This window comes from Poecilia mexicana, unplaced genomic scaffold, assembly GCF_051168715.1.
Source record: "Poecilia mexicana isolate PSO_F unplaced genomic scaffold, ASM5116871v1 scaffold_21, whole genome shotgun sequence".
NCBI lineage: Eukaryota > Metazoa > Chordata > Actinopteri > Cyprinodontiformes > Poeciliidae > Poecilia > Poecilia mexicana.
Window position 1 is genome coordinate 21,499,122 of NW_028263390.1, and position 19,830 is coordinate 21,518,951.

Sequence of the window (19,830 nt, forward strand, 5' to 3'; positions counted from 1 at the left end):
TTGTTGTCAGTACCTTGCAGTTATAGAAGTTGTAGATGTTTTTATGTTTACAATCTTTGTATTTAAAAAATTGTAAACCCCAAAACAATTTCTTCTTAACCAATCAGCTTGTGCAAAACTGAATGTGCAAACTTTTCAGTTCCACAACGAGCATTTAACCCAAATAATCTTGTTTATTGCAATGTTAATTGTGTCCACAGGATGCCCCAGACACTGTTATTCCTCCATAAACAGTTTTAAATCCTGACAGCCAAAAACACACAAAGTATGAGCTAATCAACAGAATGCAGTAGGGTAAGTAGACCAAGCTGCTAATGGGATTACAGGACTATTTATAGGCTGCAGCGTAATCTCAACACACAGTTTTACTCATTCATGAGGCTGTTTCAGTGTGCAGAAATGCACAACTTAAAATTTTTTAATTTAAATCTGCAAAATCTGGTTTTATCCTTATATGATGTTTTGAATGCAAATTATTTAAATAGTAGGAAATTAGTTTTCTAATATTCTTTGGCAGTAAATGCTAGATTTTTTCACGAACTTAAAGAAATCATGATTGAACTTTTTTTTTAATTTTTATATTGAATATTTACGGTGTGAAAATCCAGTTTGCTTGAGTTTCACACAATAAATTTTATTCCAATTTGCTTGAGAAAACTGGAGTAAAGTAATCAATGCAGGGTTTATGTGGTGATGATTTGCTGGTGAGGAAACTCAAATATGATTTAATAAAGTAACAGACAAGAGATTAGAAAATCCCCCTTTTTTATTGAGTTGAATTTCATCACAGTCATTATGTACAAGGATGAAACATTTTCTATCATGTTCAGGTCAAGAACATCTTTTTGCTCTTCATAAGAAATCACTCACATCCGGTAGATTAACCAGCCAACTAAAAAGAACTAATAAAAAAATATTTTTTCTGGAAGCACATCAGCTCCATGAATATTTTATTTTTTTAGCGAACAGAGTGGAGATTGACTCACTGAACCCTGATTCAAAGTAAACACACTGACTTCAGTCTAACTTCACCATTTGTTGTAGCATAAATAAAAAAAGCGCATCTAAAGTTAAATCACTTCATAAACCTTCAATCAGTACCAATACATCATTTTGATTCATCATTTATGTTTTGTTCCTGGCATGTAGAGTTAAATTTAGATTCAGTGGGTCAATGATTATTAATATTAAATCATTTTTCAGTTCTGGCTATTAATAAAAACAAATCCAAGATGACTTCCTGTTTGCAGACGGAGAAACATGATGCAGATATTTTTATCTGACCTGATTTAATGAGATGTTTGCAGCTCTGCGTTAGTTTAACGCACCTGACTGGGAAACATGAAGCCTGAACTGCTGGGAGGAAACATGAGCTAACAGGATCTGAGGAGAGAAAACAGCAAATACCAAAACTTCACCAAAAAATGTTAAAGTGTTAGTCAAATGAACTACTTAAAACCTGCTTCTGCATCATTTATGTTAGTGATTCATCTTTGTTTCCCTTCTCCTGTACATAAAAACTATTAAATATGAATGTGAGGGTGAAACTAATATTAAAGTACTTTCCAGATAACTATTGAAAATTACAATGTAGCATGAAAGAAAATACAGTGACATGGAAAATGTGAGGAAAACCGTTACACAGCCAAAAACGGCAATTTTGTCTTATTAAAAGTGATAACTGGAAGTTTAATATATACATTTTATACCTGAAAAATAACAGGTTTTCTTTCCTCAACACAGAATCACGAAGTACGACGGAGTATTCAGGCCTCATTAAGAAAAAAATAATTTTGAGAGTAAAATCATAATATTACAAGGCTAAACTCATATTGCCAGAATAAAGTCTTAACAAAATGACAATAAAGTCGTAGCAGATTAAAGTTGCAATAAAACAAGAATAAAACTGTAATATTAATAAAGTCAGATTATCAGAATGAAGTCATGCTAAACAAGAATAAAGTTGTAAATAAACTAGAATAGGGTCATAATATTAGCAGAATAAAGTCATATTACTGGAATAAATTTATATATATAAAAAATTAGAATAAAGTCATAACATTACTAGAATAAGGTTGGATATCAAGAGAATGAAGTAGTAATTTTGTGAGAATTTCTCCTCAAAAAATAATAAAATTATGTATCTGATTATACTTTTATGAACAATAAAATACTTCATCTTTTAATTTAACACAACAGCATTAAATCATTATCAGTAGAAGGACTTTGAAATGATTAACGAAGCGACTGTTTCGAACATCAGATCCATCAAAACTTTTTTCTCAATGGAAAAACTAATCCTGTAATTTTACGGCTTTCTTCTGCTAATTTTATGATTTTATTCTTATAACTAAAAAAACATTTTAGTCTGGCTCTAATACTCCGTCATAGATCTGAATCTGGTCAGAACCCAGATGAACGAGGTTTCTGCCAGCACTTAAATGCATCACAGCTTGCAGATGAGTGAGAACACATGGATACAAAAACAAGCAGAATTATACTTCAATTTAAAGTAATCCAAATAATTTGTTTCAGTTATCAACTGTTAATCTGGGATTTTAGTGTGATCATTTTTTTTTATCCATAATGACGTGATTAGCTTATCATTTTCGTACGATTCATGTATAGAAACAGGCTTTTAAAACTTTGAATAAACCTTTTTTTCTTCAAGATTTGATATTTTTCTTTGTTCTGCACTTTGATCGTAATGTAACTCAGTCGAATCGATGTTTTGATCTCACTGTAAAGAGGGATTTTGTCCATAGGTTTTAGTCTATAACTTTACTCAACATTTTGTTTGAAATATTAAAAACATAATCATAATGTCTGCATGTTAACTTACAAACTATGAGATTAGCTTAGAAGAATATTACAAATTTGTTCTGCTTCTCAAACAAAGGTCTAGTTTTTACATGCTGGACTGATTCTTCAACAGGAACGGAGCAAAGAAATGAAAAGTTAAATGAAATATTAAATATTTTTCTCTAAAGAAATGTTCTTCAAGTTGCATTAAAGCATCTTCGAGGGAAATTACTCAACATTTAAAAGATGGGACCAGATACTTGTTGAACAAAATGACGATTTGAAGGAAGGAAGGAAGTCAGTTTTGTTTTTAAAAAATGAGTGGAGACCAAAACATAGTCAGGAATCGAAAGGGTTTTCATTTGGTAGCTTTCCAAAACCAAATGGTAATTAATATTATCAAATAATTTTAGCTCATCCTATGAGAATAAAACATGAATAATTTCCTCTAAATAATAAAAATAAGAAAGTTTGACTGAGTCTGGAATCAGAAAGCACCAGACAACAAGAGAATTTAGTGTTTTGTGAAAACTTGATAATCAGGTCAGTCACTGTGGTTTTTCACGACACAAAAGCAGCAGAAAATGTTCAAAACTTCATTCAGTCTAATGATCTAAAATAAAGCTGTGCACGATTGTGTCAGTATATAAAACATATCCAGGGTCTGAATTTATTTTCTAAACTCCCAAACTAGCTGCCTGAGCTAACACAAAAGGAGATAAAGCCTTTTTTTCTCCTCAGAAATTCTCAGACTGGATTATTTTCTGCAGGAACGTACTGCAAACGTTTACACCTTAATCCGATTTATCATAGCTACAATTATTCTTCAAGGCACACCATTGTCAGTGTCAAGTCAGCAGGTAAAGGTTTAGATTTCCATCCTGAAGAAAACAAATAATGCAGAACTTAACGGATAAGTCCGACACTTTAAATTGAGTTCAAGTCAAGTCAGCAGCTCCATTTCCATCACAAATGTGTGCAAAACTTTGTCGATGTTCCACTAATGTTGAGATATAAAAAACTAATTTGCAATTGCTTTGTTTCCTTTAAATCAGAATGAATTAAAATCATGCATGAATAAGTTTGTTCACGAGATAAGTCATTAAAAAAAAACATACAGCGCCATCATCCTCCTACCACTTCCTGTCATCGTCCTCTTCAACGTTTCCGCCAGTAGTAGCATCCGGTTGTTGGTCACGCGACTCGTGATGCAAAAAAAGTGTTTCCATAGCAGATTTGTGAAATACACTAATTTTGTTACGGCTGAAAAACCTCTAACCTCCTTTGTCAAAACCTCATCAAAAACCTTGTTTGTTTTTTGTAGGAGTTTGATCTACTATTTAATAGGTTGTAGCTGTTAACCATAAAACTGGACAAACTGGAATTATGAACAAAAATTTACTTAATGAAAACATTCACATTTTCCATTAAGTTTTTATGTAGGATGAAAAATGTGATCAACGACCGAATGTTACTATTGGAGGAAAAGACAAAGAAGTCAACAGGCAGTGGTATTTTTATAACTTTAATTTGCTCAACTTTATGATCAATGGAAACGCAGCGGTTGAGCTCTACTATCCTGCTACTTTAGAGCAGCATGTAAAGGTTTCAGGACTGCAGATCGAGGATCAGACTTTGATCTTAGCTGCGTTTCCATAGAATTACGCAAATTGAAATTTCAAAAATAAATTTGCCTAATAGAAACAAATCAGTTAAAACAAAATTGTGTTTTTTGATAAAAAGGTTTTACGGTATGATGAAATGGTTGTTTCGGCCATATTAAAATTAATTCATTTCACAAAACTGCAATGGAAAACATTTATTTTTTTGCATCACATGAGTCAAGTGATCAATAGCTGGATGTTACTACTGGTAGAAACTATGAAGAAGAAAACAACAGGAAGTGGCATGCGGATGATGGCACTGCATGTTTTTTAATGACTTATTTTGTGAACAAGCTTATTGATGCGCATTTTTAATTTAATTTCTTGTTTAACACTGCAACTGTGAAATTGTGTTTTTTCGACAGTAGCTGAATATCAACAAGGATTTGCACACATTTGTAATTGGAAACGCAGCTACTCTTTGCTCTCGTTCATAATTAGGAAGTAAAATAATAAAATCTACAAAAAGAAGCCAAGACAAAACATCAGATTGGACTCTAATCTTAGTGAATCTGGACACAAAGAAGAGGCGGAGCATGAACCCGGCCGGCAGAGGAAACGGCGGGCTGTTTGAACCACATGATGTAAAAGAGCATGACGCTAACTTCAAAGCACTGATTGTAACGTCTCGTCCTGCAGTCCGTCAGAGCGCCACGGTTTGGTGTCGGTCGCTGCTCGTCTCGCTGTGGGTGGGGGTTGTTGTTGTTGGTTTTCTTTAAGCAAACAGTGACATCTGGGCTGGTGTGAGTGTGTGTTTGTGCACATGATGCATTTCACCAGAGTATGCAGGGAAAAGCCGAAGAGTTGTTTGGGTTTTCCATGCGGGACAGCGGAAAGGGCGAAAACGACGAGTGCATGCTGATCCCCTCTCCATCTCGGCTCAGACGTTTGGCATCAAACCACAAGACTGCAGCGAGTTTTAGGTGGAAGTCGATGCAACAATAACCGCTGGGAATTGTTTACAAGAACAAGGGAGGAAGGAAATGAGTCCCCGTGTTAATGCTTCGTTTATGCTGAGCAGCTGGATTTCTACGATGTTTGGCATTGAATTTATCACCAACTTTCTATCCCAAAGTTAGTAAAAGCAAGTTAATGTGGGGGATATGTAAAAAAAAAAAAACAATAAAAAAGTCCTCCATCTGATGATCAACGGTGTCTAAAATAAAAAGGAGGTGAAAAGTAATAAATAATCCGTCCACATCTCCTTTTCATGCCATCCTTAGTGGTTAGAAATGGAATGACCAGAGGAGAATGGGGTGGAGTTTTGGCGTAACACACTTATTCAGTCAGAACCAGCGTCAGATATTTCAGGAACTTAGAAGAGAGGAGGGGGCTGGGGGGGCGTTGGGAACGTTTGGAGATCTCCATGTAGGTCCATGGAAGCAGTCTGTAGCGTTAGCTGGGTTAGCATGGGGGCGTTGGAGTTTGGGGGCGTCAGGTGGGACAGGAGATCTGGGCTGGCTGGTGACTCTGGGCTGGCTTTTCTCTGGGTTGCTCACAGCGGGCAGATGGAGCTGGATCGAAGGAGAGCCGTGAAACGCTGAGGGAAAATTAAAAATGGAGGCAGGGATCAGATCAAACGGCTCAGAAACATTCAAACTTCAACAACTATTACTGAAGTTTATGCAACAGGCCAACACTAAGTAGCATACAATTGTGAAGTAGAAGAAGAATGATCAACAGCTTTCACTGTTTTTTCTACAATTAAAAATCTGAAACTAATAATCAAATAAAAAAAATCCACATATTTTTCATTTAACTTAAGTCTTTTTTATACAATATAGCAAATAAATCAAAAGATAAAAAAATTGGTCTTTTTTAAATTAAATCTCAAAGTACCTTAAAGTTTGTGGTTGTTCAGTTTAGACATGCCTGTCACAATAACCAATTAATCAACTAATCAATTAATTACACAATCAAGTTGATAATTTCCATTCTTTTGATTATTCTGATGAAATTTGGTCTACAGAGACATAATGTTATTTTTGGCTTTGGTTGCAAGTGGTTTTTATTTTGGTTTTATTTATTGTTTTTGGTTGTTTTATTTTGGAAATTTAGAATATTTTCCACTTCCAGTGCCGAGTTTATTTGTCTTTGAGTCTGCAAACTTGCATTATTATGTCATTACCAATATATTACTTGAGAATAGGACAAGATTACTGCTGAGGCTTTTAATCTGAAAAACAAAAACATCATCTTACCTTCCTGCGTCAGCTAGTTGACACTTAATCACATGATCACTTTCCTGTAAAAAACAATAATACAAGACGTAAAATTACTTGCCTATCAGCATGAATTAAAGAGGTTAAAAAATAGAAACCAGTAGCAGCTCAGGTTTTACAAAGCAAACAAAACGGATAAAAGTGTTACAGAGTGCTGAGCAATGCAAGCGCTTCATTTTTCATTCCAGTGAGTATTTGGTTCAGATCAGTGGACGACATCTGGACCTCTCATGCATCGTAACGCAGACACACACACAGGTAACGTGTTGATGATGAACGGGGCATGCATGTAGAAACCAACATGAGGATGAATGTTGGGGTTAAATGGAAAACTGGAGGATTTTGTTAGCCAAGTAGCAGACGCCACAAAATACAGCTGACGTGTAAAATAACAAAAATAAACAAAAAAAAAACCGAAACGACGGGAAGAGGACGGGACACAGATCATTGGAGGCGGCTCTTACGAGTCATTTAGACTCTTGTAAGCTGTCTCTGGGGTTTTCTTCCCCCGCTGTGTTGGCTGATGGAGGCGACTGGGGCTCAGGTGGAGGCATGGGCATGGGCAGGGGGATGGGCTTACTTTGCTCCTCTGGGGTTTCTGGACCCAGATCGGATGCTGGCTGGATTATGATTACAGTGGTACCTGTTGGATTGGAACAGGGAAATCCTGAGGTGTGAGTCCATTTTAAATCCTCTGCTGATGCAAACCAGTGAAGCTGCTTAATGCAGTTTAATACGACCACTAGAATGTAGCAAACTACTGCTGCTGTCTTTTACTTCTGAGGATGTGAGAATTTAATATTTTTCAATCATAACAGTGACCCAAAAGAGAAATTTTTGTCATATTGCATTCTGTTTGACATCAAAAACCTTTAACTGCTTCTGCAGTTTGAGCTTAAACAATCTTATCAACAAATTCATTTCCTTGTTGATTTTGCATCAATTTGAGATAAAATGCCCTTAATGCAAACCAAACACTGGTTGTTGGGCCTGTCGCAATAAACTAATGAATCAAATTAGCTCAATAATTTCCATTTGCATGAAAGTGGATGACAAAAGTCTTCAGCCTGGTGCTTTGGCCTCAACCAGCCGTACTTTTGATGGAAAATTTTGTTCACAAAGACTTCATAATTAATTTAATTGTTTCTGTTTTGTTCATTTATTTCAGATATTTAAAATGTCTTCTAGTTCCAGTGGTAAATCTTCATTAGAACGTAAAGCTTACTGATCTTTCAGAGAGTGAACTTACATCATCATCACTTGAAAACGGTCTCAAAACAACAATAACAGTTTATCGCAATTACTTCTGGAACAAAATATCGACCAGTAAAATTAGTTTTTGTGACAGACCAACTGGTTGTTCGGTATTAATACAAACAAAACTCTCACTCATCAAAATAAATCTGCATAAACCGGAGTGACCCAGAAGGACTTGCCTCCGTCCTGATCCGCTCTGATTTGGGCCTCCAGGTCTTCAGGATCAACATATTGGTAGTTTTCCTCGTCGTCGGGGGGTTTGCACTTCCCGCAGCAGAAACAGCAACAGCAGCAGCAGCAGCAGCAGGTGAAAAGTGTGCAGCACAGCACCAGACTCTGCAGGGATTTACATGCAAACAGGTTTTTCTTAGTCGTATGACGGTCGACAGAATTTAATCTTCATCTCTAAACAGTTGAATCATCAGATTACATGCGATTCTGAACAGTTCTGCAGAGCAGCCGGAACATTTAGGTACTCTGAATTTGTTTGCCATCTAAGAAAATAATCCCAAAAAGACAGGAGATTTAGTAATTTTCCTCTGATACAAGATAAAATATGTTTTACATCACAATATTTACTGCAAAAGACCTGAAAACAACCACAGCAACATAATCAGGAGCTAAATCACCTCTGACATCATCAACAGAAGAACAGCATCATATCTGTTTACATTGTGTGGTACTACACTGCAGAAGCTGCTGATCCATGTCGGCTTTAATCTACATTCCTGGCAGGAGGACAAACGTCTATGATTGCATCATGAGGATGAACCAAAGGTCAGCGTTAGGCTTTACCCAGCTGTGTTTACAGATTCATTAAATATGTGTTTATTTGGCTAATTACTTATCCTCTAGCTAAAAGAAGTTGCCGCTCAGTTGCCGTGAAAACAATAGAACATTTTGTTAAATGTGAGAAAGGCCACCGGCGTTACTAACCTTAAACCACCATTTGGACATGAGGAAGTAGTATTTAACACTTTCCTCTCCAAACTGTTCGGATACGTAAAGGCCCATGGAGCCATACTCGTCGTAAATCCTTCTTTTGTTCTCATCGTTTAAAATAGAATTGGCGTTGTTAATCTCCTTAAACTTCTCCGCTGCGTCTGGGTTGTCTGGGTTCTTGTCCGGGTGATACTTCAGCGCTAGTTTTCTGAAAAGAGTTCAGAGGGGATCAGAGGCAAACAATCAGCTTTGGACTTCAAGAATAATTGTTTTATGAAAATAACTTCCAGGGTCACAAAATTCAGCATGAAGTTCATGGAAATAAGTACAGAGTGAGTGTTTGTACAGAGCTGAGACTCTGTAGAAACAGGTTAATGACTCAGATTAGCACACATCCAGTCAGCTCACCTGTATGCTTTCTTAATTTCCTCAGCGGAAGCGCCTTTCTCCAGGCCTAACACTTTATACACGGTCTCCCCAGAGGTGGACATCTTCCTCTGAGGACGGGCAGGATTATGTTCAGCCATGGCTCACCTCTACAAATAAAAAACAAACAATAAATGATTGTGTTTCATGTTACAAAAACACAAAAAACACTTAAAAACCTCATATTTATGGCGTTATATTTGTGCTGCCAACCTGAGCGGGCAGTGAGACTGTGGGCACATATACGTATGTGCCCACATATAATAATAATAATTATAATTATTATTATTAATAATTGATAATAATATTATTATTATTAACAATAATTTGCTTTGAGTCAAACTTAAATCTCACACAATATAAACTCTCGCGGTCAATTCTTGATGAAAGATTAAATTAGTTTTTACAATAATCGTATTGTAGTTTTATTGATAGTATTTAGTGATCAAATTTAAAAAGGTGATAAATTTAAATTTATTGTCACCTTGTTTTCTATAGCCTTGAATAATTTACTGATAAGGACATATAGGTCTGAGGGGTTCATAAATAATAAAATACCAGCATCAACTGTTCCAAACAGAGTTCATAACCACAAGCAGAGGAGATAGCGCTTTAATATAAAGTTTCTCAGACACAAGTGACATCTGAGCATTTTTACAATATTTACTCGCTTATATTGCCTAAGTAGGATGAGGAATAAAGTGATACATAAAGGGTAGAAACATGGATACAAAATGAAAGAAGGCTGGGAAAAAATATTCAGTATTACCCCAACAATCAAAAATGAATTATTTGTATCTGTTAAATGAAATAAATTACTGTGGAGATGTAAGTGGATTAATTTGCAAATGCTACTTCATCTGTCCAAGGGTTTTCCCTTTCCACACCACATTTAACTGGAAAAGGTAACATAACAGAGCACATAAACATTTCGACACAGGAAAAATATTAACAAAAGACTTTTTACTGGACTACACAAACGGATTCCTGGTCAACATGGCAACTGTACAAACCGAGCACATCTATTACTCAGCCATACAAATAATGCCACAGCGGTCATTGACTAAAGAAGATTACATTTTGCTGATCTAACAGATTACCCATCCAAGTCTACGTCAGAGAGGGCCAGCGTCCCGGTCAGAGTCTGACTGGACCGCTTTAGACGGACCAAACACAACAAAACCGCTCATCCACACACAGACGCCACGGGGGAAAAAAACACAAACAAAACACGCTGGCAGGGGGAAATGTTCTTCTGCCAAAGGCAAATCAAACAACTCTAATCAATGTACTGATTGGACAAATGGTACAGAATTACTTATGGGATCTTTACGGAAAACCCTGATTTGGAAAAAACAAAACAAAAAACAAATCTAAGATTTATCTCAGCCAACAACAAATGTAATGAACGTTTTCTGATGCAAGCTAAGAATCACAAACTTAATGAACTCAGAGAGAAACAGATAAACAGTTAAATCTCTACTGACCTGTTTTTATTTAGCCTGACATTGATCACAGCTTATATATTTAAAACAAGAATCTCTAAAAAATAAAATACAAAAGCAACAATTATTTCTACTGTTGAAACAGTTTTGCAAATGTGATCTTTAACTTTTATTATTTTTTTTATTTTGATGTACAGGCATAAGGTTATTCCTCTGAATGTTTTGCTTAAAAGATATTTTTTAATGAAAATGAGAGGCGAGCTTTTAGTTTATGCATCATAATCAAAAATATTTCCAAACAGCCCAATTTGAGCTGTTTAATTCAAATTTCAAATACTGCACCAAGTAATTAACTACTCTGTTAAATAAATAGATGTTACTATAAAATAATAACAAAAAAGTTTTACTTATTTACTTATTTCAAACTGGTGTTTTATTTTCTGACATTTATTTTGTAAAGCTCCATTATGTACGTCAGGGAATTTTATATCAAGCTCATTTTAATAAAAATAAGAAGTAAACAGAAAAATGTTTATTTCATGGGGGCAGTTATTCATTTCATGGAGTATTTATTATATATTTATTAATACTTAATTTTAAATAAAACTGCTCTCCATATTCTTACACGCACAACCTTCTTCCAGCCAGCTGTCAGGCAATGCACAGCAAAAGGCAGGTGAAGAGTTCTAAATTGAAAAACAATTTAAGTAGTTTGGAAACTATAACTTCCTAATTAATTACATCACAAATTTGGTACAACATGAAAATAAAACTTGTCTCTTAACTATCAGCAACACAAATTAATGTTTGCACCATTTCTGACTGTTTAATAAGCAGCAGCTAAAATGCATGGTCACTACGTTCAGTTTTAATGAGTGCAGCAAAGAAAAATGTAGTTTTTTGCAAACTAACTTGTTTGAATTCACTCCAAAAAAAAAAAAAACTGCAGTTATTTAAAGCTAATTGGTTTCAGTTCTGCAGAATAAGGCATTTCATTTTCCTGCAACAATTATCTTTATTGCAGTACATTAATTTTGGACACATAAACCTTTCTTACTTTTACTGGAATTAAACTACCAGCTTTAGAATCGCTTTCATAGAGAAACTGATCCAGCTGATCCTGAACCAGGCCTCAAAGCCGAGCAGTATTTCTGGTCGGAGGAGCTAATGGCTGCCCTATTTATCAGTTTTTCTACAATGAGATCAGTTACACATTTACTGGGAAAATCCTCTGAATGATTCCATCTCCAGCGCAGCAGAAAGCAGCTTTGCTTCTATTGTTTCTCATCTAATTAGTTAAGAGCCTCACGCTGCTGACATCCCTTTCACAACTGCACCAGATGGTACTTTCACTCAGTAGTTTCACATTCTGACTCTTAAAATGGGTCACTGGCAAAGATTAAAGTCACTTCCTGGTTTTACAAACACAGAAAACCTCAAAGCATCAACATTTCATATCGATTTCATGTCCAACTGTTACACATTCATGAACTGAAAGAGGAAACGGCTGATAATGACACATTTACTGCATTAGAAGTGATTCTGTTTTAAGAGTGAAGCGATTAATCGTGATTAATCGATTATTCAAATAATCTTCAACTAATTTAGTAACTGATCAGTTATTAATCAATCACTGGAGTACAGAACTCTAAAAAAGGCCATTTGCTGACAGAACAGCTCATTTGAAGCAGTAAACATGCTAAAGCCGTACAAAAAAGATACGGTAGAAATATTTTGCATTTAAGATAAAAAAAACAAAAATAAAACAAAACAAAAAAACATTTGTTCGTAAATCTGTTCTGCCTAGAACTCCTGAGGTGGCAAAGTTTTAGCTTCACCTGGTTGAAATTCTGGAAAACCAATCTTTTATTGCTATGCAATAATTAATGCAAAGCACTGACCCATCGTCAGCTACAAATGACCAACCGTACGCTAAACGAGTCCTCCTGCTGCTGAATTTAAGACAATGAAATGTTCATTTTCTTATTCAAAATAATAATTATTTGCTTTATCTGCATTTTTAATGTATTTCTAATATTCTGCAAAAAGGCTTAAGTGGTTAATTGAAAAATTTGCAGAAAGCACCAATTTTTAAAATCTGATTAATCGGTTAATCATCAGAATAATCGATTAATAAAATAATCATTTGCTGCAGCCCTATAATATTCAGTCTGCAATAATTTTGGATTGGAAGAATAAAATGTATGAAAGCATATCATCTGTCAGCCTGGACTGCAGCAGAAATACTGCCAGTTACATAAGAAACGCCGCCTTTAACAGGAACATACGTTGTTTACAGCGAGTTTCTACTCACTGGAGCTGAAAGACTTTAATCAAGTCATCATCACACATTTCAGTTTTTGTAAATAAATATCTGAAAACAGACAGCAGTGTGATCTCAACCTGCAGTCTAACAACTATGATAAAAGAGAAGAAGCCAAGTCAGGTTCTGGACTGAAATAAATCTTGCATAAAGATCACACAGACATGTTTTGTCCAAAAATGTTAGAAACGCCACAGGTCCAGATGGCGTTCCTGCTGGAGCCAAGATGGCTGCTGTAAATACGACCCTAACTGGGTGCAGGCTGGCAGAACTGGAGACATAAAGTTCAGCTTTTCTTTGGAACATAAACATTTTTGATGACTGATCCAGCCGCCACTACAGCTATTGATCGGGTATCAGTGAGCCAGGCCTATTAGGTTAATGGAGCAACTGCAGTCTTTGTGATTCAGGCTCTGCAAACAGGCCTCTGCTGTTTCATTATGAAACAAAAAAATTTTAAAATATCTACAAGTTCAATATTTTCTGTATAGAGTAAATATCCTGTATTGTCATTTTGATGACCTCACAGTTAAGTCTGTTGAAATAAGCAATTAATGAGCTTGATCATTTTTATTTTGATAATTTATATTTATTAAGGGCAATTTTGTTCAGAGACACTACATAATCTATTCATTTTATGTTTTTGGTTGTGTGTGGCTTTTGTTTTTGATTTATCATTTTTGGCTGTTGTGTTTTATTTTGTAGATTTAAAATATCTTCCAGTTCCAATATTAAATGCTCTTTACAAAAAAAAAGGTTTTGTAGTATTTGAGAGGGTGAACATTCACTATTATGCAATTTTCAATATATTATTTCAAAATGGTCTCAAAACAATATTATATATTGCAATAATTTCTGGAACAATTTTCCATGACATGTCAGCCTACTCAGTTCACATTTTGAGCTTCTCAGAAAATTTGAATAAGATCAATAAAAATGAGTTTTCAGGCATTTTTAAATCTATAATCATTAAAATTAATAGAAACAAAAGCTTGAAATATTTCACTTTGTGTGTAATGAAACAGTCACTTTCTGAAGTTTTCATAATATTCTAATGTTGTGAGATGTACATGTAGCTTAAAACAACCTGATCATTTCTATTTCAATCTGTCTATGGTTTCCTATATTATAACTTTGTAAAAAAATGTAAAAAAAAGAAAGAAAAAGGAATCTACACATGATATTTAGTCGACCTGAGAAACCCTGAGTAAAACAATTGAATCACTGTAATCGACAGAGAACAGTTTAAAAAACAGAATCTATTAATAGCAGAAACACCTTAAAGCATTTGCCAACTCAAAGCGTCTCGTCAAAAACACCAACCGAGGAAAAATCATGTGAAGACTGCAGGCAACTGCTCTTATTAAGATCCGACTCTGTGAAAACATCATTTCAGGACAGTATAGTCCAAAAATAATGAGTTAAAAATATCTCTGGAAGATGAACACTAAGTGAACTGTGACACCAACAGCCACCAGCAACAACCAATGCAGCCAAATTAAACTAAAATTAACAACTTTTTATCTCAAATGTTCAGCAAAATGCTGCTTTTATGAAAGAAATCTGAAGAAATAAAATACTCAACGAGGAGTCACCAAGTTATAAATCACTAGTAAAGCTGAATAACCAAATATAATGCAGTGTAAGCTGCTGGGGTGAAAAAACAAATTGTAAAAAACTGTGTTTAATCAGCATTTTGATCAACAACCAAACATCTAGAAAGAACAAAACAAAATGGGAGTGACAGGTAGGATGACAAATATCTGTAATCGGATAAGTGAACATCAGAGGAAGATTGGCTGAATTTGGGGTTGAAGTCAGGTGAATCCGGTCGGTCAAATAAATCAATTTAGAAATGACCAGATTATCTTATATAATCCACATGGTCCATTAAATGTAGCCCTACTACTTATTACAGCACTAGGTTACACACATGATGAAATATAGCAACTCTTCAAACATTTTCATCACCAAAACTTTAAAAAACAAAACAATTTACATCCAATATTAATATCCGTATTGATTCCGATATTGAAAAAACTCTAGATCGGGCAGCATGACAATGTGTCTAATCAATGAGGGCAGATCTATTCAGTCTAATTCTATGCTTTCTTATTTATTTTACATTATATTTACATTTCAGTAAAACTGTGGATTGGTGCATCCTTAGCGAGTTAATAAAAGAATAAATGGTTTGAAAGGAAACACCTTTGGCTTAATTTAAGGACATTTAAGCTGAATTATAAAAAACTAGGTAAAAGTTAGCTGTACTGATTGTGACCTAATTCCTGCAGGATCAAACGTTCCCACCAGCTCCACCAGTCGCTGTAAATGCTGCCCAAAGCAAACAAAGAAAATCAATCAGCCTTCAGTAGCTTCCATGCACTGCAGTGCACAACTTTATACAGCAACAAATATCTTTATACTTTCTTTTTAAGTAGTTAGACCTTTTAAATTACGCTTTGCAAAGGTTTTTTCAGTCTAAGATAATTCAACATTGTTCATAATGCATTTTTTCAGAGCATGTCAGGTTCCTCAATTAGCATTTCTTAAAAGTCATCTTGCAGTCGTCTGCTGCGTTCATGTTAGCAAAACGTCACATACTTAAAATGGAAACAGGATATGGGCAAAAAAAATAGTCAGGAGAAAATCAGTAGCATAAATATTTACTCAATGTTTATGGTGAAAAAAAGTGATGAAATTGCAGCTACTGTAAGACAACACTTAGGAAAGTCCTACTGTGCTTCACTGCAAAAACAGCACCGCTCAAACTTTATTTTCATCTTTCTGTGCATCTAGAGAGAGAAAAAGATTTTCTCTGAAATATATGCCTCATGTTACTACTTTTGTACTTTCTATGATACTGAAAAACTCTGTAGTTACATCAGGATAACAATCAAACTTTTGTGGCATATTTTGTGAAGTAATTCAAAGTACTGAAAGTGAGCTTTGCTTCACAAATACTTTACTGCGAATTGTCTGTAATTTTCAAACGAACTAAAAAGTCTGTAGACAGGAAGAATGTCCTGAAGCCGATTGTGAAGAATCTGAAAATGTTTTTGACAGAGAGGGAAAGATTTTCAACAATATTCTACGCTGCTAGGTAGATTTCCTGTCAGTTTTGTTTTCATTAGTAAAATTTAATAGCTTAAAGTGTTTTAGGTGTATATTTTTCACATGCAAATGATTTGTTTTGCCCTCCTTGTTGGGCTAACCAGATAATTTCTCTGCATGCAAAGCTATCTTGTTTCAGGTTCAAAGTCCTACAGTTCTTTAGGTTTTCCTGCTGCAACAAATATGTTTTTTTACATTTCTTACGCATCAACGCCTGCAGAAAACTGTTAATACCTGACATATCAAAAACATACAGGAGACTATGGAAGATTTCCCTGCTAAGTACTAGTTTGTACTATTCTCCTGCTGTGTGTGTAAACGCCACTCCCAAAGCAAACATTTGTTGTCTTTTTTGTTTGTTTTACATATTTGCATCCGCATAAAACTTTGGGTGGAGTCTCACACAGGCTTTAAAGAGTCAAAGAAAAGTAAAATAACCTGTTACAGTATATTTCTTTACTATAAAGAACTATTAGGGCCACTGAAAAATAAAATAAAAATCTGACTTTAATGCAGAAGGACAGCTGGGAGTAGGAGCTTCAGGAGAACTAGCTTTCTGGAAAAAACGTGGTGGACTTTTAATGCCTAACTGAATTCTGACCTTGGAGTTAAAATCCTGTTGCTATGGAGTTGCTATGACAACAATAAACCAGACACAAGCTTAGAACTAGTGCTCGCCTTGTTACAGCATTAGTACATTACAAGTATTACTGGATTACAATTGTTAAAGTATGCGAAGCTTTCTTTTGTTCAAATTCAAAAATACTTTATTAATCCCAAAGTGAAATTAAATGTTGCTGTAACTCATTAATTTAGATTCTTCAAAGAGTTATTGAAGATGGTGATGGCTGTTGGCAGGAAAGATCTCCTGTAGCGGTCTGTACAGCACTGAATCTGAAGAAGCCTCTGACTGAAGATGCTCTGCCTTCCCAAGGCAAGTTGGGATTGAAGTTATGGTTCATCTATGCTTTGCAGTGCGCTTGCCTTCCAAGATGGCGTTTTAGTGGTGCGGATCTGCATGCAAAGTACAATGCACTTCTAGTTCAGACTTTTGGAAACTATGTATTCTGAGAGAAAAGATAGAATAATTAGTGGAAAAAAGAATTCTGAGAGTAAAGTAAAAATTCTTAAGAGGGCAAAAAGTCAGCATTCTTAAAATCTGATTTTTTTTGTGAAGTATAGTCAGAATTCTAAGGGAAAAAGAAAATTCAGAACAAAGAATTCTGAGAAAAAATTCGGAATTCTGAGTTTTAAGTCGGAATTCTTAGGGAAAAGGTAGAATTCCGAGTAATTTATTATGTACAACTTGACAAGCAACCTCAATGTTCCTAACTGTAGAAATGGCTAAATATTAAGGTAAAAATTGAAAAACATGATCACTCCATACAAATCTTAACCACTGCAACAGCTGCAGAAAAAAAGGTTTATATGTCAGAAATGTTATACAAAGACTTATGCATGGAGTAATAATCCTCAACATCATTAGACACAGCTAAAACAAAGATTATCAGTGTTTAAATCCTTTAAAGGTTCATGAACTGGATTGTGACACATTCTGGACTGGGGTTGATTTGTTACTCAGCGATCATGTGGTCTAAATAATATTAAGATCTGGGAGCTGTTTTGGAATAATGAAGGAAGATTCCCGTCTGTTTGTCCTTGTGCAGCTCTAATCCTTTGCTAATCCTCCCTGAAAGGGACAACTCCTTCCTATTTTACACCTCGCCATTCATAAATGTACCATTCTGAACAGCGTAACCTCAGCAGCCGTTTCTACTTATTTTGCACATTTTAATCGGGTTTCTAACCCATCTGAAGCGGCTTGATACTCCGACTCGAGCTGTTAACAGATGTAACTTTAACACGCCAATGCCCACGCATTTCTTCGATTTTAATGTGTTTATTTAAAAAACAGACTATTCTGTTAAAAAAGAATACATTTAAAAAATCTTTTAAATCCATTCAGGCTTCGCTAGTTTGAGCCGTTAGCTAACGTTAAGCTAGCTGGTAACGTCCAAGCAGAAATAAAAAAAAGCCTCACCTTGAGTAAACTGAACACCGTGAATCTCGCCGTAAGGTTAACTGGACCATAGAGGCATCCGGTTTAATGTCTTATACGGCAGTTAACGGGTCACACAGTTCCGTTATCCCGGTGGCAAGGTAGTGAGTGATACACCCGCTACTTGCTGCGCTTGCCGGGTCGCTCCTCCTTCCAGGAAATAAAGGATGCGGAGTGATGCGTTCAAGGCCCAAATCCGCTTATCAGGAAAAAAAAAGTTGAACGTGTAATAAACTGAGGTGGGTAGAGAAGCGAAAAATTGTACTCCAGGTAACCGTCCAAACATATACTTTTTACTTTATTTTGTCTCTAGTTTAATGCCGAAAAATGTCAAAACAATTAAAAAAAATAATTATGCAAAAACTTTGGTAATTGAAAGACTAATATAAAAAAATGAAAAATGAATGTTTGCATTTGTGTGAAACTGAGTTTCACATAAATACAAACATTGTAGCATAAACGTTCGGCTGTTGAACAGGACCGTTCAAGGTCACTTGTACTTATTCTGTTCTCTCTCCCTGAAGGATAAGCCCTTTTTTGCTACATTGTTTTGCTTGCTTATCTTCCACCAGAGCTTTGGAGGTGCTCTGCACAGCAGCTCATATTACCGTGCAGTGCGGTACCTACCGCTGCCACCAGGTAGGTACTTTTTGTCCACATAAGAAAGATTTCCACACACATTATCAAATATATGTTGTAAAAAAAAATCACAACTTTATAATGAATTTGTGTGTTTTTGTTAATATAATGACATAGAAATTATTACTAAAAAATAATAATGATAAAAAAACAATCAGTTCCACTTAGGGGGCCCCCTAGCACCCCTGGAACCCTAAGTGACTGCTTAGTTTGTTTTTGCCTTGGGCCAGACTTGCTTTTCACAATAAAAGTTTATTTCTGCTGAGTCACAATGAACAGTTGCACAGTAAGAGTTGAGTTTTTTATTTTTTTTTTACCAACAGTTCAGAATGCTGCATTGCATCCTGTTTTTAACCAAGTTGTTGCCAAAGTGTGGGTCAGAAAAAAGTTTTTAAAAATGTTATGTAATAAGATAGATTAATGGTTGTTGACTGTCTTTTATAAGACTTTAATTAGTCTAGTTGTTAGTAATGTTTGCTTTTAAGCTGACACAAAACCTCATTTGCATTTCAGTTATTTTATCTATTTGCTTATGTGGAACTGTAAATGCATTTAGATTAAATCCAATGAACAAATATGCAACCTGAGATAGAATAATTTGGAAATAATCAGAAACAAGCAAAAAACTAAAATTTGGTCAAATCTGGTAAAACCCAAATTGCATTAACATTACTCCAGCAGATTGTATACGTTTTTAAATTACTCTGCTTTGTTGCATTTTACATTTGAGTATCCAATTTTTAATAACAAACAAAACTTTTCCTTTAAGTTGTACATTTACTGCTACAGTAGTTTATTTTTTTTTTACCTTTGAATCTGCATTCACTTTACTGCTGCACCTCAAATTCTCCACTTTTTTAAAGCAAGTTTACAAATCAGATTTAATTATGAGGTTTACTCTCTCATCTCTACAAGAAACAAAATTGATTGTTAGAAA

General features: G+C 35.1%; 1 protein-coding gene across 1 annotated transcript; it reads right to left on the minus strand.

The window, feature by feature from the left end:
* Nucleotides 1-748: 748 nt before the first annotated feature.
* dnajc5ga (DnaJ (Hsp40) homolog, subfamily C, member 5 gamma a) lies at nt 749-19,806 on the minus strand. Its single transcript, XM_088002297.1, has 6 exons — nt 18,237-19,806; nt 9,296-9,423; nt 8,882-9,095; nt 8,125-8,281; nt 6,668-7,331; nt 749-6,006 (listed from the first exon to the last, which is right to left on the minus strand). Exons 2-5 carry the CDS (start codon nt 9,412-9,414, stop codon nt 7,156-7,158), a joined length of 666 nt encoding a protein of 221 aa, XP_087858423.1. The 5' UTR covers nt 9,415-9,423; nt 18,237-19,806; the 3' UTR covers nt 749-6,006; nt 6,668-7,155.
* Between the last annotated feature and the right edge of the window lie 24 nt (nt 19,807-19,830).